This window comes from Eleutherodactylus coqui, chromosome 1 (assembly GCF_035609145.1).
Source record: "Eleutherodactylus coqui strain aEleCoq1 chromosome 1, aEleCoq1.hap1, whole genome shotgun sequence".
Classification (NCBI taxonomy): Eukaryota; Metazoa; Chordata; class Amphibia; order Anura; family Eleutherodactylidae; genus Eleutherodactylus; species Eleutherodactylus coqui.
This window is the reverse complement of record NC_089837.1, coordinates 375419674-375444791: the sequence shown is the minus strand read 5'-3', so window position 1 is coordinate 375444791 and position 25118 is coordinate 375419674. Positions and strand designations below refer to the sequence as shown.

Sequence of the window (25118 nt, the reverse complement as noted above, 5' to 3'; positions counted from 1 at the left end):
TTGACCATTTTGTTCTTCCTTCCAGGAACAATATGAATTGTACTGTGAAATGGGCTCAACGTTTCAATTATGTAAAATATGTGCAGAAAATGACAAAGATGTGAAGATTGAGCCATGTGGACATTTGATGTGTACTTCATGTCTCACGTCTTGGCAGGTACTGTCATTACACATTACACATACAGTGAACTTTAAAATTGAAGAATTCTCGACTTTATGTCAGCAGATTTGTCATTTGTGTTTAACTACTGTCACATTTACATTGTTAGGTGTTAGGGTTTTTTTCCATCTTTTCATGGTTACCTTGACTATAAAGTATTTTGGAAAATTTTGGCAAATAATGTTGGTAGCTTATTTTTTTAATAGGAATTTGAATTCATTTAATGAGATATGGGAAAACTGTTACCAAAATATTATCTGTTAGCGTTTACAGTATATGCTCCATTTCCAGACACTTTGCTTCATGAACTCCTCAACTGTGAACAGAATCTTGCAGAAATTAGTTTTACACAGCACAAAAACCTGCAGAAAATATCATTTCTGCCTCACTCAAAGAAACATGGGCTCTAAGAAGCTGTTGTTGCTTACTTGCTGGGAATTTTGCCCTTGTTTGGCCACTTCTAAAAATTGGGTTAGTGTCATAGAACCGTTGTGCTATCAGACACAACCCCTTCCATAGAGCGATACCCAGGGTGAATCTCTGAGTGCCTTGGGTCCTACTCCCAGAACCCCCATCTACCTGGTGCTGGGGGAATATATTACAGGATGGCCATTTACCTGCATGGCAATATTGTAATTCACAGACAGCATGAAGTCTGCCAGAACAGGAGCTGTTATTACTGAGCGGCTCTCCATTCTAAGTCATTGAGGGGGTGGGAGGTGGTATTATATGGGGAAATCCTGGTTTGTGATGTTCACATTCCCTAACAGGGTGTATGAACAAGGGCTGTGATGTTGGCACAGTGCCTTTAAAGAACTGTACACAAATGTAAATTTCCCCTTCATTACAACTTCTTCAGGAGGATTTTGGAGAGGGAATAGGGCAGTTTTAGATTTCCTCCAACCCCTTAACATTTACAATTCTTTATTTATACTTGGAGACACATGGGATAACAGGTTACTGTTCTGTATAATGCAGATGCCAGGGTAGGTTATCAAAGGCTGGTTCAAGAGCATCAGGGAGGAGAACTGGGTTGCAGGTGTTCCGAAGCCTGAGACATACAGGGGGTGGACAAAAATATGGAAACCTCGTATGAAATGCATGGGATTAGCACTGAGCTGCTCTTTAGACCCTTGCTTGGCTGAGAGCTTTCCCACCAAATTTGTGTTTACTTAACCTCTTGCCCTGCTTTGGGTGGTTTTGGGAGCCAGCTGGTAACAGTAGCTGAGTGGCTCAAACCCCTGACCACTGGAACCTTGTTGCTCAGGCAGATGTTCACTTCTGACCGGCATCATTTGTGTCATATTACCTCCACTTAAAATCGGTCTCTACAGGTCTTATTGAAATATGATTTATAATACCATGTAATTTAAGCCATTTCGTATGGCGTTTCCATATTTTTGTCCATTCCCTTTATATGGGATAGGGAAACTGTGCTTCCGTGGCTGCATCTTCTTTCCCGGGCGTCCTACCGCAGCAGCACATATACATATGGGGATTTATTCCCCAACAACATGCTTTGGACGAATGACAAAGTTAATTCAAATTTTGAACAACCCCTATAAGAAGGGCCTTATCTCCTCCTCCCTTGTGCATTTGTATTGTCCTACCTAGTGTAGACGGACAGGCGGCTGCTCCTCTCTCTGAGTTTGTTTTATACCCTTCTACTAGTGTTGGATTTGGGTAAGGTTATGTCTTGCCCATGTATTTATGCAGGTGATTTTCCCAAACTCTTGTACACACTGCACAGACACCTCAGCTGTGTGGTGTTCAGCTCTGACTTCTTGGGAGTTTCCCTGCAGTGTTCTATGGCTGGACGCTACAGGTAGCAATTGGTATGTATTTGTGTGACGACATTGTAAGTTTTTGTAACTTGCCGCACCTCAGAAGTAACTATTAAACAGTAAGAAGGTTTCATCTATTTATGTTCTAAGCCTATTAAAGCCCATTAGTAAATATTTGCATTGGATATGTAACAAAGGTGGTGACATTTTGTATTATGCTTGGGTGTTCATTGCCAGCGTAATGATCAGTCAGATCATAGCCCATACACTCTGAGAGCTTGCTTGATTTTCAAAACCTAGCTACCTGGCTACCATCTTAACTGGGAAGGACCTTGTCAACGTCTATCAAAATAATTGGCATTTAGCTCCATATCTGAGGCTAGTTAAGTGTAGGAAACAGTGCTTTATGGTATGTATTAAACTCAAGACCTGAAAATATTAGTGTCCACCCTTTGCCTCCCTCTCTTTTTAACCCCTTCCGTGGCAGGTTTATTACCATGCCAGCGCAGCAAGCCCCGCACATTTTCCTAAGGTAATTCAAAGTGGCAAACGTGTACAGTGTCGCAATAACTGTGTCCTGGCCAGCATTTCAGCACTAAAGTGGCGCAATAACTGTGTGTCCTGGCCAGCATTTCAGCACTAAAGTGGCGCAATAACTGTGTGTCCTGGCCAGCATTTCAGCACTAAAGTGGTGCAATAACTGTGTGTCCTGGCCAGCATTTCAGCACTAAAGCTGTCCACGGAAATCTTTGCAAAATCTGTAGAACATAGACCTGTTTTTATGTGCCAAATTATGTAAGTACTTGACCTCGTGGTTATAGCTGTGGACCGTTCCATGGGACAAGTGGTATCTCAGACCTCTTCGGTTAAAATGGCTGGAGACATGCAACCAGCAGAGCAACTACCTGCTTCAGACATTCAAGTTGAGTCAGCAAACCAGGAGCTCACTTCTCTAATCGACAAACCTGAAAAAGGATAAGAGCAAGACTCCACCCACAGATAGTACTCCTCACTACTGATGCATCCATCAGAGGATGGGGTGCCCGTGACTGGCTCTGGACTTTCAAAGAGAGAGTGTCCTCCTTCAAATTCAGGGGATCAAGGCTCACTAATAGTCGTTTTATCAACCTTGCCCAGGACAGCATGGTTTTCTCTGTTCCTGTGGATGAGTCAGACTGAACCTGGTGATTCAGAACAGCCAGCTGTCCAAGAACCTGCTGGTTTTTGACCTTACAGCATGGATGGGCATATGGTCTCAACAGTCCTGGCAAAGGTCATGCAAGATCAAGCCTCCCTTTATAGCCATCTGATCAATTTGAGTGTAGTTCCCCCAACTTTTATAAATGAGTCTGGGAACCTATGGAGGCTCTGCTTAGGTCCAACCTAGTGTTTCAGAACAGCCAAGCTGTCGAAGAACCAGATCATACTCGCATCGAAATTGAGGAGCCCTAATCAGGAACACTGACCTATTAGATGCAGGAACAGAAACAAACAAAGCCTATGGCCGCCTGCAGACGAGCGGGTTGGATCCGGTGGCGAGAATTCTCGCCGCGGGACCCGACCCGAGCGCCTGCAGAGACGAGCGCGTACTCACCCGCGCCCGGCGGCCCTGGCTCTTTCATGTGCCGGCAGCTCTGCGAGCCCCGCACAAAAATAGGACATGCCGCGGTTTGTTTGCCGCGCGACATTTTGCGCGGCCAAACCGCGGCCATCTGCATAGGAGTGCATATTGTAATGCACTCCTATGCAGGCTTTGAGCGGCGGAAATCCCACCGTGGGATTTCCGCCCGTGTGCAGGCGGCCTATGGCTGTATAATTTCCACTATCAGGACAAAGTGTGAAAAACCAAGTGCATATGGTTTAAAGAGTCCTGGAACTGCTCCAGAGCATGAGTCAAGGAACCTATGGTGGCTTCAGCTCAAACAGAACCTGCTGTTTCAGAACAGCCAGCTGTTTTAGAACCTCAAGTGATTGGCCTGAAAATATAGAAATTGGCAGTGCCTAACTAAAGAACATTAAGAATGAAATGCAGTATTCTCCACCCTGTTTGCCACTTGAAGAGCAACAATAAATGTCTATTCTCACGTAGTGTCCACCTTCAGTAGGTGGCGTGAGCAAACAAGTGCCAGTGGTCTAAAGCAGGGGTCCCCAACTCCAGTCCTCAGGGACCACCAACAGGTCATGTTTTCAGGATATCCTATAGTAAGAGCACCTGTGGCAATGTCTGAGGCACCGACAATAATTACATCACCTGTGTAACACTGAGGAAATCCAGAAAACATGACCTGTTGGTGGTCCCTGAGGACTGGAGTTGGAGAACACTGGTCTAAAGAATCCTATTTAGAGTCAGGGAAAACCAAGCCTACTTAATAGTAGTCATACCAATCTGGCCTAAGGGAGCGTGATTTTTCCCCTACACTGAAGGATGAGTCAGGGAATCTGTGGGAGGTTTCCGTTCAGACCAGACCTGATGTTTCAGAACACTTGGCTGTTCCAGAACTTGAAGGCATTCAGCCTGATGGCATGAGGATTCACAGAGCTTTGCTAAGAAACATGGGTTTTTCAGAAGCAGAAACCTCAACCCTTTTGCCATCCAAGAAATGGCAGCAAAAGGTGCCTATACCTGTATAGTGTCTATTTTCATAAATGCTGTGAACAAAGGCTATTAGCAGAGGAACCATATTTAGGAGCGATGCTCTATTTTCCACAGGATGGATTGGAGAAAGGGCTAAGGTAAGTTTCTAGATAAAGACCCTCTGACAAACTCATTCATACTGTCCATTCAGAGACTACAGACACCTTAAGTCAACTCTTCTGTAAAATCGCAAAGCTCTGTGACCCTTTACAGGAGACTGACTTGCTATTCTTGTCAATAAAGGTGGTGTTTCTGGTGGCAATTCTATCAGCCAAACTATCAGCAAGCTACAAGCCTTGGCTGTCAAAGAACCTTCTCTATTCTTCTCTGACGATAAAATAAGATTAGGGACTTGGCCTTTAAGGCCCATTTAGACCCAACGATTCTCGCGCAAAGCCGTCGTTTGAGCGAGAATCATTGGGCATCGTGCAGTTTTTGTTAACGAGTCGTTCATCCTTGTCTTTCAGCAAGTTGAAAGAGAACGATGAGCCTTATCAGTGCCATGTACTGAGTTCTCAGCGGGATACCGCTGATACTATTGTTTCAGCTGCTATCCCACTCAGAGAACACAGAGTATAAAGAAGACAGCACTCCAGCTGTGTTCTGCATACCCCGCACAGAGCGCACAGCTGTATACCAGCTGTGCGCTGCGTGAAGATAGCAGAAGTATACAGAAGACAAACTGCCCCACTTGTCTTCTGTATACCCCGCTCGGAGCGCAAAGTGATCGCTCAAAACTGTCAATCAAACCGCCGTTAGAGCGAATTTTGAGCGATCACCTGGCCCTGTAAATGCACACAACGATTATCGCCTAAAAGATGACTTATGAGCGAGAATTGTTGTCTAAACCAGGCATTATCCAGGCATTATTCAATGTCCTATTTTTTTTTTCTAAAGCAAATCAGGTGATGGTCCTGCCAGCCTCCTGCTCTGAACCTCCCTCAGAGGAAGAAAGGCACTTACGGACCCTAGACATGGAGAAGTGTCTGTGAATCTATCCAAAGAAAGGTAGAATTTATTATGCTATTCCTAACCTTTAGCTCTAACAGCAGCACATATCTACCCTCCAAATAAAGTGGGTTTTTTTTCTCTTCATCGCAAGGGGATGCAGAAGCTAGGGCCCCCCCTATCAGGTAGGGTTCATGAATGAACTTTGTGTCATCGGTCCAAAGCGCGTGGTAGGGAAATAAATCCCCATATGTATATGTGCTGCTGTTAGGCCTGCAGGAAAGAAGAATAGCATAATAAATTCTACATTTTCTGGAGCTTTTAGAGACTTGGCAGGAGATCAGTTTCAGCATTAGAGACTTTGTAACAGTGCCTTCCTCGTAAAGGGGACGGATCAAAATCAAATGACCTATTAAAATACCTTTTTTTTTCTATGTTCAACATAAATTTTGTTTTTTAATTTACCATTTCACTAAGTATATTAAAAACAAAATCCCAAAATTCTGCAGTTTTAACTCTGGCCATTGATTCTCATAGTAGACTGAAACGTTTCAGTAGTTGTCTAGTTCTCACAGCTAGGACTACACTGAAAGTAAAGCCTGCTTTAGTCACAACGATTTTTGACTTTTGAGCGATAATCGTTGTGTGCCTGTACAGCGCACATGCGCGGTAGAGGTTTTTTTTTCTTAAAACTCCTGCTTTCTTGCGGACGTGCCGCGGATCGGACAGCTTCCATTGACTTCAATGGAAGTCGTCTGTGCAGCAACCGCACTGAAATGGAGCATGCTGCGATTTGATTTCCGCATCCAAACATCCGCAAATTAAATCTGCATGCTTTTATTCAGGTGCGGACACCCATGTTTCCCTATGGGCGGCTTGAACTGCGCATCTTCGCAAGTGCCCCACGTGGATTCCACAATTCTGTGGACATTGGGCCTAAAGCATGGGCACATCTTATAGTCTAAAAAATACTGTAAGTCTGTAGACCATTTGTGTAATAGAAAAGGAGTAATGGAAGGAAGGATTTTCTTGTGTTCATGTATTGGAATTCCTGTGAAGACGAAGCATAGCGTAACACTGTAAGCAGTGAAAAAATCCTAAATCTTCTGGTTTACATACATCTTGAACTATGCAGCTGCCAGAACAAGATATGTCTTGGGCACATAGAAATACTAATTTCTCTAACTAGATGCAATGAATAAGGTCTTTGTATGAATTTTTTTTTAAATTCCTATCTGTTCAAAATTGGAAATTGCTTAATATAAAGTACATTTAGTATAAAGAAGCACTAAATTTGCTGCTGATTATATTCTGCATTACCTTCAAAGAGCCCTTACGGTTTTCTTGCTTTTTCAATCAGACTTTTCATGCCACTGTATGAAATATGCGGTATACACAAGCGGTCCACGTTAGAGGCTAAAATCTCAGCCTATTGCATTGAGCGCTGTGTATTGGACCAATTTCTCCCCTAGAGGCAATTAATTCCGCTCTTTTAAAAGGAAATTATAGTCCATGCCAGTATACTCTTAAAACTTGTACATTGGAATTGACTTTTATAAGAGTCTTCTGACTATTGATTTTGTTCTTTTGCAGGAATCTGATGGACAAGGATGTCCTTTCTGCCGTTGTGAAATCAAGGGTACAGAACCAATTATAGTGGATCCTTTTGATCCAAGAGACGAGAACAGGAATAGTGCTAATTTTGATTTATGTACACCCATGCTTGATTTTGACGATGACGACGACCGGGATGAATGCTTGATAATGACCCGGCTTGCATGTGTGAGAAAGGTAATGCCGTTAATATTAAATCATTCCTGAACTGTATTCTACACATATTCTAATTGTAGCACATTGCACGGTATCACAAAACTTTGGTTTATTACTGGGATAAGGATTTGCTCTCCAGTCTGGTTCTAATTTTCTTGATAAATCACCTATATAAAATTCCCATTATTTGATATGATGTAGACATCTATTTTCTGCTGCTCTGAAAACTCTGTAATTCATTTGCACTCATATTAGAAGGCTCGGAGTTAAATGGTTACTGTCATTTCCAGACACTTGCTCCCTAATGATGGCCAAAGTAATGATTCTCAAATTTTTTACCAAAAATGTTGTTTTCCACCTAAAATTCTTTTTGAAGAGTATCTACCTTTTGTGTAACTTGCTGTCCACTGCCTGTTGTTATGATAAATCCGTCTCTAGTAACAGACCTGGAGGTTGACTATAGGAGATGGGGGGTGGAGTTTAGTAGATATCAGGCATGCTCCCAGCATTCAAACACACTTTGTTCACATTGCCTGTCACAGAGCCTCTGCACAGTGCGCCCTGCAAGTGAAGTAAACCGCCATCCTATATATTACTCCTTATGGTCACCCTGTATGATCACACGCCTCCTTCTGGTTGACATCCAGCAAGGCTTCTGCAGCCTGATATAATCATATGTAGTCAGCTGTATATCTGTATATTAATCCATGATTGCACTATACAAGATTATCTGCAGCACACTAGCCATAGCAAGGACTGCGATTCCTGCTGCTCTCTTCGGTGGCACACTGCGTTGAGCAATATCCGAGAGCATTGGTATCTGCACAGACTAGCTTCACATTGTTCAGTGCTTGTCCCATGGAGGCACATTGCATGCTGGGAATCCATGGAAAGGAAGTGCGCTCTGCATGCATAATACTGACAAGCTTATCATACAGAATATGGTGAAGTGGAAGTCAAGAAGCACTGCTCAGGGATCAGGCCACTGTGAGGGGTGAAAAACCAGGTAGGAACAAAAACGTAGAACATGAGCCATAACTGTTCAGTAATAAGCACTTACATGCTTTTCATGTTTGGATGAAATGGCAGATATGCTTTGAATGAAATTTATAAATGTCCTGTGCAAAAGAGGAGCACGTATGTTGTGTTAAAGAGTTCCTAATAAGTTAATTACATATTCCTTAGGAATGTTACCGAATGTTGGGCTTTGTATTAATGAATTAGATTTTTGAAAGCAAAATCGATGAATCACTCAAAACACTTCAAAAGTGCTTCACAACTTGTGCCAACGATTTGTAAATACAGTTTTGTTTTTTTTCCATTGTAGATGAATGAAAGGCAGAATTCACCGGTGACCTCTCCAGGTTCTTCTCCCCTTTCCCAAAGGAAAAAAACACCTCCTGATCCTCTACAAATTCCTCACCTCAACCTACCACCAGTTCCTCCTCGACTGGATCTCATTCATAAAGGAGCAGCTCGCTCCCCTTGTGCCAGTCCTACCGGGTCACCAAAGGTAAACTTCAGAAGGGGTGAGGATCGTATTGTGTTGCGAGTTGCGTACTGTACATAGGAAGTCATGGCAGCCTCTCGCTAGTATTTTATACGTCAGGGATAATGGTTTTGGACACTCATTTAAATCTTAAGGATATCGCATAAAGCTATGTATGCATAAAGCTTTGAAGTTGAAGATTAACTTCTATATCAGACGTTAAAGCAAAGTTTGGTAGAGTTGGCATAAGGTAGACCACTTCTAGAATTACTTTGAATGTTATTGCTTTACAGCTGTTAAACAATGGTGCTATGCTACACCAATTCAGCAGGACTGTGTGGCATCATGCAACTTCAACTGTGAGACACTCCATGTTGTAAAAGTTTCCATTTATGCCTGCCCTAATGGATGATATGTATTAGAATCTTCACTTGCACCCAACGTTTCCATTGTTCAGCTTAGACATAGACACAGAGCAATAAAAATGAAAGACGTGCCAGATTTGGCATAAGAATGGCATGAATGGAGTCCAGAGGACTACACTGACTATAATTGTATCCATCAGGTTCCCGTCATACCCCCCCCCCCCCCCCCACCCCCCAACCCAGCATTTTACCGAACAAATTAGTGCAACGTACTGTGCTATTTTGTGCCAGATCTGCACTGGAGGCTTTGAATGGAGCCTCAGATACAGATGGCGAACGAAAAATGGTTGCTTTTTCCTGTTAGATATAAGCATAACATATTTTGTATGTTTAGAATAGATACATAGTACTGCCTAATGTGTTAATGTAATGTAATGTTTTTTTTGTTTTTTTTTAGTCATCGCCTTGTATGGTCCGAAAGCAAGATAAACCCCTTCCTGCGCCACCGCCTCCTTTAAGAGAACCGCCACCCCCACCAGAGAGACCACCTCCAATCCCACCTGACAGTCGAATGTGTAGACATGGACAACATACGGAAAACGTGCCTTGTAGAGACCAGCCAATGCCCCTTGAAGCCTGGTGTCCAAGAGACATTTCTGGTGCCAGTCACATAGCTGCATGTCGGTTAACACTTGATAGCTCTCCAAAACTTGGGAAAACTGTTAACTCCGTTCTAAATGGGAGACATATCAGACACTTGAATTCAGAGGCACGATTAACACACAAACAATATAAGCATCACGAATTACCTTCAGAAAATATTAGGGTAAGGATCTTGTTTCCTTTTGTGTCGGGTGCTAGAATCGGAATATAATTGATGAAATCAATGCACACTGTATGGTATTTTTGCCTTTTTTTGGAAATATGAAGAACACTGTAGTGTAAGCTTTTAGCAACTCTGTGAATGTAGTGTAATTACTGGTGTTGTGCTAGGCAATAAAGCACATATTCCACTGGCTGCTGAGAAAACGTAGTCCTTTTTTATATTTAAATATAGATGCTTTTAATATCCAAAAATTCTAATTTATATTTTTTGTAGGTTTTATCAAATGTTCTAATGGAAGAATATGACGTGCCTCCACGGATTTCTCCGCCCCCACCTTCTATTTCTATTCACTCTGCAATAAAGTAAGTACTGCAGATGAATCTATGCATCTGAACAAGCTGTAAGATATGAACACAAGACAATGCCTGTTTAGCAAACGTTTTAATTAAAGTCACTCCAGCAGCTGCAGGTGCCACAATGCATCTGAACCGAAAAACTGGAGTTCCATCAGTTTCCTTTAGTTCACAGTGGATAATTGGCAATTATTCCATGTCACATTTTTAGAAGCACCCGATACCTCCAGATTGGATCGAGACGTTCATATTTCTTAGGGCAGTGTACATTTTGAAATTTTTATTAGACTATTTGTATTTAATTGCAGCCAAAACTGACAACCAATACTAGTGCTCTCCTTACTTTCCAAAGAACTTGGAAGTCTGCATTTTACTTGTGCTCAGGAACTGTATGAGCAGTTTATGGTGCAGCCTGTAATTCCACACCAGTAGTGATGGATTACAATTCTGGCGATATCAGTAATTTATATATGCAGATGTGGTGAATTCTTCAAATGGAGCCCCGAATGGCTGTATTGAGTCAGAGGCCTATATAAAATGGAAGCAGTCAGACTGGTTGTCCTTTATAATTTTTACTGGTATAGACTTTGGGAATATTTCGCCAATTGATAATTGCCATTGTATTAATAATTTGCTTTGTACTAGCAATGTGATGAACTGTTATGTCCGTGATACCAAAGTATTGTCTCACTTGGTATTTGGAAAGCCTCCAGACACTAAGATGTCTACTAAAGATGAGCGAGCGTACTCGGAAAAGCACTACTCGCTCGAGTAATTTGCTTTATCCGAGTATCGCTGTGCTCGTCCCTGAAGATTCGGGTGCCGCTGCGGCTGACAGGTGAGTCGCAGCGGGGAGCAGGGGAGAGCGGGCGGGAGAGAGGGAGAGAAAGATCTCCCCTCCGTTCCTCCCCGCTCTCCCCTGCAGCTCCCCGCTCCGTGCCGGCACCCGAATCTTCAGGGACGAGCACAGCGATACTTGGATAAAGCAAATTACTCGAGCGAGTAGTGCTTTTCCGAGTATGCTCGCTCATCTCTAATGTCTACGGATTTCATTGACAGCCTTCTCACCTGGAAACAGTGCCATACAAATCGTAATGATCACGGACTGATAGGAGTTATTTTATAAACCCTTCTATATGGCATGTCTACTAGAGTGTGTGCATCCTGTTTTTGCAACCATGGTTTAACGTGCACCTATATATTTCTATTGAGATATATTTCCATTGCGTAGTGCTGACCTATTTTATCTTTTTTTTGTACAAATATTGTAAAGTTTTGGCTGCCTTCACTTGGTCGTGCACACCTGCCGCCCATTTACCTTCTGACCCTCCTACTGGAGCATATGAATGGTATCCTACCTCCCCTGGTTTTATTTGTAGGCTTAGTCCCAAGAGAGGAGCATTCTGAGAGGTAGGAACCCAACTTTCCCAGTTTGAGATTTACCACCTGGTATTAGTGTTAGGACCCATCTGAGAGCTTGGTCACCTAGACGTTGGTAGATGGGCTAATGTAATTCGATCAAATTATATACCAAGAACCTTGCATTATTCCTTGCATTATTTAATGTGGTTAGAGTGTTGATTATAGGTATGTATACCTCTGATAGTAAATTTATTTTGCGTGCTGTTGCCATTTTTGGTTACTGCATCCTGTTTCGTATCTGCTGAAATAAGCCATTCCATATAATTGACATACCATCTGTTTTAAATGTAGTGTTTCCCAAGCAATGTGTTAACGTACCATAACCATCGAGAGGAGTGCTGAATTTGGGAACCTTTTGTATATACTATATAGTTGAGGTCTATCTAGGACAATCCTTTGTCTGTCTTGTGTATCTGTAAAGGAGTTTAGCAGAAATTTACATTTAACAGTAGCAGCACACTCAAAGGACTACAGGAAGTAGTCCTTGATAGTGCATGCTAGCTTCACCCACCCCACAGCCAATGATTGACCGCTGTCTAGCGCCAACATATTCCGAGCGCTTACAAAGACTGGGAATACAGGAAGACAAAAGTACAAAAATTACAGAACCACGGTTACATAGTAATCAGTTGATGGAAACAATAGGGGTGAGAGTCGTGCTCCAACGAGCTTACATACTACGAGTAGTGGGGTGATACAGAAGGTAAAGGGGCTGGAGATGTGCACGGTATGGCGAGGTGGAGAGTGAGGGATGCTATACACACAGACAATGGTCAGACATTTAGCCGTATGACTGCAGAATCGGTATGACTGCAGAATCGGTATGACTGCAGAATCGGTATGACTGCAGAATCGGTATGACTGCAGAATCGGTATGACTGCAGAATCGGTATGACTGCAGGGGCAGTTGATGGTGGCTGGCAAGGATTGCAGTCAGTAGGTCAGGGAGCATGTTATCAGGCAGCGTACAGAGGGGTTTGTCTAGGGAATGTGGTATGCCTCCCTGAAGAGGTGGGTTTTAATAGCACGTCTGAAGCTTTGTGAGTCCTGGATTGCCCGGGTATCCTTTGGTAGTGCGTTCCAGAGGACTGGTGCTGCTCTGGAGAAGTCTTGGAGGCGGGAATGAGAAGTCCAAATTAGGGGCGGGGGGGGGGGGCGCAGTCTAGTTTCGTTAGCAGAGCGGAGAGCCCTGGCTGGGTGATGGATTGAGATGAGGGAGGCAATATAGGGGGGCGCTGTGCTGTGGAGGGCTTTGTGGATGAAGGTAGTGAGTTTAAATTGAATTCTCTATTTGACGGGCAGCCAGTGCAGTGACTGGCACAGGGCAGAGGCGTCCGAGTAGCGGCTGGACAGGAAGGTGATCCTGGCTGCTGCATTCAGGATGGATTGGAGAGGGTAGAGTCTGGTGCAGGGGAGGCCGATCAGCAACGAGTTGCAATAATCGAGCCGAGAGTGGATGAGGGCAACAATAAGCGTTTTTAGCGTGTCTGCGGTAAGAAAAGATATTGAGAATACAGCATGGGTGGTGACAGATGCCCTCTAAAGAAACATACTTGTTGATTATTTTGTAATCAATTGGTTAAATCCAGGATGGTATTTTTTCTTGAGTGCTCTACTGCAGTGTTTCCCAACTCCAGTCCTCAGGGACCACCAACAGGTCATGTTTTCAGGATATCCTATAGTAAGAACACCTGTGATACTGACAGTAATTACATCACCTGAGGAAATCCTGAACACCTAACTCGTGGGTGTTCCTGAGGACTGGAGCTGGGAAACCCTGCTCTACTGCACATCGGTGGAGACGCTGAGGACTTACATATTTCTATATTTGCTTTATTTAATTATTCAAGGCTGAAATATTAAAACAAATGTAGTTTGATAGGCGGACTAAATTTCCCTGTTTTTGCTCTTCTGCATGACTTCATGGCCAGCACTTTTATTTCCAAGTGAGTGGAAATAGTTGATCTCTGGACATTTTAATTGAAATTTAACCTCCCGTCCTGTCCACACATGGAGACTCTGCTTTATGGCATATTGAAAAGGGATCTAAAAGTTTTCAGCGTATTAATTGCCCTTCCCCGTGCTGCTTCTGGAATGGCTAGGACATGGATTATTTTAATCAGTTGTTGACACTTCACTTAGAGCAGCAGCAGGAATGTTCTTTACGTTTTATTTGTGCCAGTGTGATTGTATTGTTAAAGTAAACTATTCTTCCAGCACTTTGCAAATCTGCTTCTGTTCAGCTGTAGTTGTGGGCCGCTAACAGGATTAGGTTCCAAATGACTGGATGCCAGCTGGAGTTTTAAAGGGACACAGAAGAGGAGAAAGCTAGGGAGGATTGTGCCAGGTCATTGCTGTGTACCAGGATTGGTGCCAGGATGGTGGCTGTAGTCCAGTAGTGTATTTGGCTGCACACTTGCTCTTAATGAGCCTTGTTAGGAACACAATGGCTCTAAGAATCAAAGCATTGGTGTGTCCTGCCCAAGTTGAGAAAATTAGGCAGCTTTGAAAACCCTTATACAAAGTGCTGCAGCCCTCTAATGCTCCACTGTAGTGGATGGCACAGTTGTCTGGGAAAGTATCCAGGTCTTGGCAGAAGTGACGTATAGGGGTTTAGAACAAGATCCAAATAACTGGCAATATTGGGTCATGGTTATTCATTGCTCAAAGAATTCAGTTGTAGGGCTTTTGTGTCTGACAAGCGGGTTTATTAGAGTTCAGATCCTTTTAAAAGTCCTTTCCAATGTTGTGCATGCTGATGCCATAGACTGAGCAAAAAGCTAGTAAATGAACGATTTGCTCTGCAGGTGCCATCCATTTGCAGTTAAGATAACCTTAAGTTATTTTTATTCTTTCTCTACTTTGAGCAATTCTTTAAAAAATAGATATCTGACTTGATTCCTAAATATTCAGTTCATGTAACTTACTTTCTGAATCACTGAACGGTCAATGCACTTTGAGAGAACTTGTGTTAATATGGTGGGCAGCATGACCACTGGGAAAAGTGTAAATCACTTGCCTAGAATGACATTTTTGTGCTGAAAAATTACTCTGAGGGCCCTTTTATATGCAACGATCAGCATTCAAAAAATCGCTGGATCGTGAGAATTATGTCGTTTCAAAATGGCCAACACTTGAATGGCTAATGAGAATTGGGTTACTAATCGTTTGGCACTCATTTAATGTTGGCATAAAAATAATCGTTCACTTGTTTGCACACCATTGCATGTAAATGGCTATTTAGTTGCTCTCATTCTCTGGTGCAGTGAGTACAAATGACTAAACGATATGTGAACGCATTGACAAACGATTTATCTACCTTGTTCGCTCATGTGAATGATTTATCACTCAAGGTAAAAGGAGCCTAAATTGCTGGCCTCTATCAGTCTGTCTTAAGTCTGGTTTAGACGCAACGATAATCGCTTAAGCGACTTTTGAGCGATCATCGTTGTGTTATTTACAGCGCAAGATGATCGCTCAAGATGAGCGATCACCTTGCACTGCCAGCGAAGGATGTAGAAGACAAGCTGAGTGTCCCCACTTGCCTTCTGCATCCAGCTGTTCTCTGCTCCGAGCGCCTGTCTGTTATACAGCTGAGCACTCTGAGCAGAGGATGCAGAAGACAAGCCGGGTGTCCCCGCTTGTCTTCTGCATCCAGATGTTTTCTGCACGGAGGGCCCGGCTGTTATACAGCCAAGTGCTCCGTACCGGGTATGGAGATCAGAGCTGGACCGCTCTGTTCTTCATACCCAGCCTGTCATCAGGGAGGGGGATACAGCTGAAACCATAGTATCAGCTGTATCCCGCTGTGAATCCCTGATAAGGCTTATCGTTGTCTTTCAGCATGCTGAAAGACAACGATGAGCGACGGGAGAGCGAAAACTGCACAATGTCAGTGCAGTTATGCACAACGATTTATCGCTCAAAAGACGGCTTTTGAGCTGATTTTGAGTGATAATTGTTGTCTAAATGGGCCTTTACTTCTAATTTACTCTCTACTCTAGTTGTCATTCCAAATTTCTCTATACTAACAGGATGGATAACAGGAAGTGGAGGAGGGGGATGCTGACTCATGCTGCCCATTGAAGTCTGTGGGGAGGAGGAGGGAGGCTCACTGACATGCTGCTGAAGATAACTGAACATTAGAAATGCAGCCTGCATAGGGGAACACTGGGGAAAGATCCAGGATGCAAGTCATATAATGGCCTGAAAGTGTTGTTCCTCATGTGCACACAAATTGCAGCTTTTTCTGAAAAGCCCTGGGGTGCTTAAAAAGAACAAACCTTTTTAAATAGAAATAAACTCCTATATCCAGATGTTGTTACAGACTTACGACGCCCCCTGGTGTTGGTGCTATGTAGCTCAGTCCCACCACCCCGAGCCTCCTGTGGTTCTGGCTACAGTGCAGAGCTCTCAATACTAACAGGTACACAAGCAGAGCGCTACTTTAATCAGAACTAAACATATTCAGCGGACCCTCTGAAAGGCAATCAAGAGGAATACCAGGGGCGCCTTAATGGGTAACAGCAATATCCAGACACGAAAGCATTTTTTAAAAATTATTCCAATTGTAAACTTTATTTTTGGTGATCCCGCAGAGTAAATCTAAAATTCGTGACACAACCTCTTTAAATGGTGGGTGCTTGTCATCAAAGAGTGGGATTCGCAGCCCCCCCAATACTTGTGGCAGTTGAACTGCAGAAGGGATAGTATTTGAATGATGTAATTTCTAACCTGTGTTTTAATTCTACCTCTGCCTCCTGGGAAAGAAAAAAATCTAGCTTACTAGGTGAAGTCAGGATGTGTGTGTGTTATATTATAAGGTGAGCTAAGGATGCAATAGGTTGTACTAAAACTCCTTATGCCTGTGCTGCTCAGAAACTATGCAAATGGGAAGATGGAACAATACCTCTGCAGCGCCACCTTTGGGAAGACTGCTTTCCTGCAAGTCAATGCCAGAGTTTTTAAATAAGCCAGCTTTAAAGAGTCTGACATTGACTTGCAGGAATGCTGCCTTCCAGTAGGTGGTGCTGCAGAGGTATTGTTCCATCTTCTATTTGCGTATTTCCAAAAGAAGCATGGATGGTCTTAGAAGTCTCCTCACACCTTCTAGGTGCTCTCCCTAAGGAGAAACGATATCCTTCCTGACGCTCAGAAACTGTTATCACTCTGCAGATCTCCTCTGTGAACACATTGCGGTACACTCCGCTTTTCATATACAAGTAAATCAGATGGGCATTAGTTTGGTTAGGGTTGAGCTTTGTTCGGAGGGTTCCACTGACAGGAATTGGAAGAACTCTCCCGTATCTTTATAAATCGTTACTAATAGTGACAACTAGTTATTCCTTTCATGAAACTGAGAATGGTCGTCACAGATAACGGCTGATTCATTTTAAGGCAAGTTATACGCTGCGGTACAAGCCAAACGGCAGTGCAGAAGTGACCTGTGTATGTAGGATATCATTAGACGGCTTGCATTCACGGTTATGTTATTGCAATATCTGATAACCGCTTCAGAGTTATCATGTGCAAAAGATGAAACAAGTGAAGTAAAGTAGTAGGATCCTTCACAAGAGAGGTGAATGTTATTGTATGGCTCCATACACATGGAAGTTCACTAACTTTTATGTACTTCACATTACTTTTTGAATGAGCCTGGATGCACAATAAGCTCCAAGCATGATTTGCCTCAAAAGTGCATTGGGAGGTTTGACCTTGAGTACTTGTAATTGTAGCAGTCACAGAGCCGAGACATCTCTGCAGCGTGTGATGGCACAATAGTTATTCCCATATCTTAGCTGAATACTGATATTTAGGATGTTTTGTTTGATTTATTATACGGAGATGAATGCAAGAACACTCTGCATGTGAATTCCTCTTCCCATGTCCTCGTCATGTCAGGTTAGTTTATGACTTTCAGATGTACTTTAGCTCCCTCTACAGAAACTAAGTGGAACTGACATTAGCTTAACTATCCCCCATGCCTTACAATTGGCTACATACTTATTTCTGCCGTGTTTCTGTTTTCTTGGCTAAGCACTGCTACATTTTACAGTTCTGCACGGTCAATAAAAGGAATTTGCCTTGAGCTGCCATGTTTATTTGCAGTTAATCTGTATATTGTAATTATGCTGACAATAATGGTAGTTCATAAACATTTGTCAAGGCAGCCTGATAGTAGTTGCAACGAAGTAACAGGCTATTGTAATATGAAGTGTCCATTACCAGTTATTTTACAAATACTAATATATAGTATTTATTATATATTATAATATATTCTATAATATTACATATTATATGAGCATAATCTATGCTATGCTATAATACTTTATTTCCTATTGCCTATATAACACCAACATATTCCACAGCTCTGTGCGGAGATTGCATCCCTCTCATCACTAACCAGTGTAGAATTTTGCATCTTATAGTCTTTATGATTGTTTTAATTTTTTGTTATTTTATATGCAGTGCAAGGTAGTAAAACATATACCACTGCTACCTGGAAACTCAACGATCTGCGGTAGGTAGGTAGGTAGGTGGGTGGGTGGGTTTGGATAGGTGGATAGATGGATTATGTGTTTTGTGTTAATGATACATTGGTATGAACTTGCTGTGAGTCTAATTTGATCTATGGTGGTGTGTGTTAGATTTTTGGATGTTTTTTAAGCCCACAACTGATCTAAACTTCCTAAAAGGGTTGCTTCAAAAACAACATGCATGCACCCTTACTACGCCATTCACAGTCTAAGAGACTGAGTGAGATAGTCAAGTAAAGAGCTTGGCTATCTCCATCACTTTCATAGAGCGTGATTGTGCACATGTGATGACTGCTGTATCCACGCTGGGAACTCTAGGCTCCATTTTTATGATCAGCGGTGAACCCATTGGTCAGACGCCTAGTGATCATACATGTAACACATCAGGTAAATCAGTGATAAAGGTTTATGGGCCAGCCACTTGAAGAAACTATTGACACATTGACAAACGTTCAATGCCCTATCACCAACTTATGATCATAAAAACGGACCTGATTACTGCTATAGAATAGAAATAATTTATCAAGACCAATTCAAATTGATAAGTAATACGAGCACACTAGTCAGAAGTTTGGGCCTTGCTGAAATGAGTAGGAAATGTGATTTGATCCATCATAATGAGCAGGGAAATAAAGTGTAACAGTACTTTAAAAAAACTTTTGACATATGATAGAGACGTGTCATACGTTTTGATTGGTGGATGCTCATGTGTTGAGATCCCTTCCGATCTCTAGAATGAAGCAGTAGAAGCCCTCATCTGAACACTGTACCTGCTTGGTAGCTGAAGATGGGTTCAACGGAAAGTCTATAAACTTGTCTTCAGCTAGCAAGCAGAGAAGGCACTTGACTCGGTGCTTCCGCTGTTTCGATTTTATTGGTGGGGTTTCGAAGTATTGGTGGGGGTTTTGACACTGTGACTCAGACTGATCAAAAGTTTTAACACTTTCCTATAACATGTTAAAAGTACTACCATCTCTGATCAGCAGCTGGCGTGATTTACATTTTCTAGGTGAAAACAGATTTGTTCAGTACTGTATGAAGTAACAGGAAACTAAAACAGAATAAACGAGAGTTAAAGATTTCCAGAAATGTCTTTCTCAAATGGGGCTGAGCTGCAGTAGCTGGCACTACTATGTGTACCAATGCTCTACCATCTAGAATACCGAAGGGCCACGGTACTCCATTTCTAATCACACATTGAAGGTCTGTCCTTGGAATCATGAATTAATTTTCCTGGAAAACGAGAATTACAAAGCTGTTCCATTTCGTACCTACTATGTAATATGTAGCCAATGTTGATCAAAAGTAGTACTGTACTTTATCCTATTTCTTTGCAATTAAAACTACAAACTTGGATCAGGATCAAGCTTATTACATGAAGATACTATTTGATGTGATTTTAGAACCACACAACATACCCATTTGTGAATGTGTCTACTTTAAGCCCTTGTGTAACATAAGTTAATTCCAGAATACTATTCCATGGTGTTGCACTGTCCACTATAGCACACTGTTGTCAGAATTTCCCACAAGGCAACCCCAACAATTCCCACTGAATTTCAGAACTTATCACATGCCATGTTCTCCCCATGTTTCCCGTCTTACGACACTGGAAATAGAATATCTTCCATAGAAGGTAGCACACTAATAGTTTAAACAACTGTCTATACGGAAAAATTATAGCCATTCAAGGTGGAAAACTGGACGGCTTCACCGACAAATGGAACATTTGGCTTATCCATTATCCTCTTCCAATTTAAAAGCATAACTCTTCCCCTTAGCCCCCTTCCATCAAAACTCCAAGCCTCAATTATTAATTTGATATACACTGGTTACTTGTTGTTTCTTGTTCCAAATGTTAACAATGTTACTAATCAAACAATCCTAACATTACGGATTACTGATACATTTACCAACAAATCTCTATATATGGGCCATTTGCTGTATAAGAATGTATAGTCTATAACTCGTAATTATTACTGTTGTCCGTAACTACAAATATACTTGTATGTTATGTTATTGAAACTACCCATAAACATCATTGAAAGAGAAAGATTGAAACAGATAAGATACATTGTATTTGGGAGTATATTGTATATATTGTTTAGAACAAGTCATGGCATTGCAAACAGACTGACACAGTCCCGCATGTCTATACATATACTGTTTCTATGCATATCAAAGTATATTTTCTATAATTTTCTGAAAAGCTGCAATTTAGGTTATTAGTTTTTCAAATATGACAGCTATAAATAAAATTGTAGATTTGTGGCATGCATTGTTAGGTATTATTAGAGCTCCCTCTTCATGTGATTGCATACTGAGAAACCAATATTTTCATTACTCCTCCACAATTGTTCATGGCAGCTGTCTGTTTTGTAGAGCACTGACAAATATAATTGAACTTTCTGCAGCGCTATATAGTTGCTTTTTGCTTTAACAGGTATAGTTTATTTTTACAGGACCAGGTTATGATTGACACCGTAATGTTCTCTCCTTTACAGCCCCCTTCTGACCTTTTTGTGGTAGGATTTGTCATTGTACAATGTGTATCAAAAATTAGTAAGAATGTAAATCTAAATTGCTTAGTAAAAATGTCACCAGGTGAACCTGTGAGAAGGATCACCTCTAAATAAAATTCTGAGAAGCAATGTATTAGTACAAAAGAGCATTACCAATGCGTCATCTAGCAGCACTGGAGAAGAGCGAAGTATAAAATGGTGATACATGTTAATACAAGGGAGAAAAGCTAAGACCCAAAGGGGAAATAAGAAGGGTAGGAGAGGTCTGCCAGCACACAAGTGTATACTGAGCTCACTATCCATAAATGAGGATTTAATAGGGTAGAGGAATGAACATGGCTTATCTCTGGGCACCAAATAAAGGGAAATTTGTTATTCTTGTTCTACAAGCTGTTTGGTAAACTTATTCCCGGAAATCTTTTACTTCTAGAACATTCAGAGATTAACGATCTTAAACTTGTCTACTGAAGTAAGGAATAAAAGCGCTCGGCCTCGGGGCTGAAAAAGAAATGGTTAATTGTTTGTTCTATAGATGCCTTCTGTGTTTTGTAGTAGACTATGTTCAGGACTGAATTAGGGAATTCCATGTTCCTTATCCGTTATAGGACCAGGTAAGGGGAATCCCATAGCTGCACGGATCCTTTTTATCACTTAACGCCCGTCTAATACGAACCTCACATTTCCACCTCCAGGACCTTTCCAGAGCAGCATCGGTCCTCTGGAATGCACTATCCCAAAACATCCAGACAATCCCCGACGCACGGAACTTCAGACGTGCCTTAAAAATTAACCTCTTCAAGAAGCATATCAAATCTCCTAAACTAAACCCCTACATCAAGCTTTCCTTGCCCTGCCACTGCACGCCTGGACCATTGTCTACCTATGGCACCCCTCATTCTCCACTTTGCCTATCGTGTACATTTCCTGCACCGCCTCCTTGTTGTGTGTAAGCCCATTGGTGGAGGTCCCCCACCCTTATCTTTTTCCCACTAATTTAAGTATTATATGTACGGTAACTGTTGTAATGTTTGTTTTCCTCTATGTTTTGAAAGCACTGCGGAATAAGCTGGTGCTATACAAATAAACATTATTATTATGACTTAACTGAATGGACCCCTTTGACTGTAATGGGGTTCATCTGGGTTTCATTCAACCCTCTGGGTTTTACCAGACAAAAAAGTCTTGTGTACAGAGATTTTTCGTCTGCCATGTCATGTTACATCTGCGATGGATCCTCCGAAGGTCTATTTAATTTGTTTGCGGCATTGCTGTAAGATGTGCAGGATGCTTAGAAGCCCTGAAGTAGAGTTCCATGTTTGGGTCTATTCCTTATCAGAGCGGTAAACACATGCAGGTTTCTAATGAATCCTTGTAATCCCCATGACTGTTCTCAGACCGGCCCTTAATCATGTATTTGGTTACAGGCCTTTATTCTAAAAAAGATGGATTTTGGATAAGAATGTAAAAAAAGATAAACTAGAACAGGGGTCCCCAACTCCAGTCCTCAGGGACCCCCAACAGGTCATGTTTTCAGGATATCCTATGGTAAGAACACCTGTGGCAATGTCTGAGGCACCGACAATAATTACATCACCTGTGCAATACTGAGGGAATCCTGAAAACATGACCTGTTGGGGGTCCCTGAGGACTGGAGTTGGGGAACACTGATCTAGAAAATACTGAAACCTTATTCTACTGGTTTCCATGGCATTGTTCCTCTTTTTAACATTTTCAAATGACTGCTTTTAAAATCTATTTTCATTGTCCATGCGATCTCTCTTTGAACCTTTATTGGTCTTTGCTCAGTGTTGTGTTAGCTTCTTTCTGACCATTGAAATTGGCTGTACAACCACTATTGAAATGTCAGGTCCAATTGCGGTCTCATTTTTTCTACTGAATCTGATCTGTTGACTTGAACAGAAATTGGCAAGGCTTTAAAAAAAAGCAGGCAAAAAAAATTAATTTGCACTCCCAGCCACGGTATAGTGTATGTCTCTACTAAATCCACCGCACTCCCACTTGGCAGGCTTCTGATATTTTTGCCATGTTACAAATGTGAACCGAGTTTCTCCTTGTGCAGTACTAACAAAACTTTTTTTTCTTAATTTATATGCGCTGCTTTTTATTTTTTTTATTTTGTGACCAGAAAGAGAAGAAAAGTTTAGTTTCTTTTATGTTGTGTCAAACTACTTTTGTGTTTTTAGAACAGCATCCGAACCATTTTAAGGACCGTCTCTTTAAGATCCACTCTTTACGCCTACTAGGAGAAAGGGAAGATAAAATGCAGTTCTTCTTCCATTAGTTTTGAAATTGGTCTGCCAGTGAGCCCATTTCTTGTGCAGTCCATTCACTGTTTGTTAGAGGTAATATTTCATCATTTGGAAGAGAGGTTCTGTCGTCCTTGTCGTCTGTTAAGAAGAGTTCTATCTATCTGTCAGACACACGTTGTTGGATGTAGGACAGCCTATTATCTCTTTGCCTCTCAGTTCTTGAGCTTTGTTTTCCTCGTTATATTATTTTTCGTAAATCCTATGAATTTAGATTCTGCTGCACTGAACAAATGTTTCTTTGCATTCAAGCTGTAATTGTGTATTTAGAGGTAATTTCCTTTTATAATGCGGGATTGTCAGAAGTTTGTTGGCTATTCCTTGTTGGGTAGGAAAGGATGCTTTATCCAACACTGCCATCCAGGAGCAGTTGAACCTATTTTGAGTAAGCAAAGTCTTCCAAAGAACAACTTTTTGTGTATCTATTTGGAAGTCTTCCAAACTTTGGTTGAGGTTTGTGATTGCTCATAAACTTCTTCTTTTTGCTAGAAGCAAAAAATAAATTACAGTACAGAAACTTCTGTTCAGCTATTTGCCAATTACTTCACATAAAATATGGTATGTCTTAAAGATGACAAGTAAAACTAGTTGGGGTTGCAAGCCCGTTGGTAGAACAATTCAAAACAATTAGGGTGTATTTATATGGGTGAGTTTCCCATGCTAGTTTTGTGCATGGCAAGACGCACAAAACTTGCACAGACCCATTTTTTTTCAGTGTGTGTATTTACATGTGCAACTTTTCTCTCGCAGCAGTGATGAAAGAAACTGCATGTTCTATTTTTCTGTGATTTTTTTTTTTTTTTTTTTTTTTTCTAGAAAACTCACCCATTATTTCCTATGGTTTTTTTTTTGTTTATTGTCTTTTTTGTGCATTACACTCGCAGAGAAAATCGCAATTTTAAAGTGCAATATCAGTCCGAGTTTTTCAGGCCCATATCGTGCCACCTGTGCAAATATAGCTTCACCTACATAAGCAAGAAACAAACATAACAATGTTAATTGTGAAGGAGGGAATGTTCCTAAATGGAAGGAAGGGGGAGTTGAATAAGCAAGGCACGGTGTGTAAATGTTGTAAAGAAAATTGTTATCAAATTTTGGCAAATTATTTTGTCAAACTTAGCTCATTAATTAGGTATAGCTTTTGACTGTCTAGTCTAAAGGCTCATTTACACAAAACGAGTGTCGGGCAAATGATGCCCAACACTCGTCCGTATGTCTCTGCGCTCCCATGCTCCTGCATGGGAGCTAGCAGAGCTGGCTCGCACATGGAGCGGCCAGCCTGGGGCCGGGGCAGTGCAGGAGATTTCTCTCCATTGAGTTAACACAGTGGCCGTTTGCTATGGAACAACCGCTGTTTAAACTACACGATGAGCTTTATCACTCATCATTTATGCAGCATGAAAGATCGGCGATGAAGTTCATCGCTCATCTTGCAGTTTAAACAGCCACCGTTCCATAGCAAACGGCCGCGTGTATCTCAATGGAGAGGGGCGGGGGAGTGAGAGGAGAGAAATCTCCTGCACTGCCCCGCCCCTCCCGCTGGCCGCTCTGTGACCCAGCCAGCTGTGCTAGCTCAGGTGCACGAGCACAGGAACGCGGGGATACAGGGACGAGTGTCTGGTATCGTTTGCCCGACACTCGTCCTGTGTAAATGGGCCTTTAAGAAAAGATTTAGGCCTCATGTCCACGGGCAAAAGAACAATTAAAATCCGCAGCGGATTTTAACTCTTCTCCTGCCCGCGGATCCGCACCCCATAGGGATGCATTGACCACCCGCGGGTAGATAAATACCCACGGATGGTCAATAAAAGGGATTTAAAAAAAAAATGGAGCATGAAAAAATCTGGACCATGCTCCATTTTCGTGCGGCTCTCCCGCAGGCTTCTATTGAATCCTATGGAAGCCGTCCGGATCCGCGGGAGACCTAAAATAGGAATTTAAAAGAATTCACTCACCCGCAGCGGACCGGGAAGGTCTTCTC

The 25118-nt window shown here is 41.9% G+C and overlaps 1 protein-coding gene across 1 annotated transcript in view; it reads left to right on the top strand.

Moving 5' to 3' along the window:
- Window positions 1-25118, top strand: part of CBLB (Cbl proto-oncogene B) — a 136274-nt gene that overhangs the window by 86793 nt on the left and 24363 nt on the right. The window contains exons 8-12 of the mRNA XM_066578668.1: window positions 26-157; window positions 7121-7318; window positions 8625-8810; window positions 9609-9977; window positions 10251-10339. Coding sequence (XP_066434765.1) covers window positions 26-157; window positions 7121-7318; window positions 8625-8810; window positions 9609-9977; window positions 10251-10339 — 974 coding nt within the window. The remainder of the gene's footprint in view (window positions 1-25; window positions 158-7120; window positions 7319-8624; window positions 8811-9608; window positions 9978-10250; window positions 10340-25118) is intronic.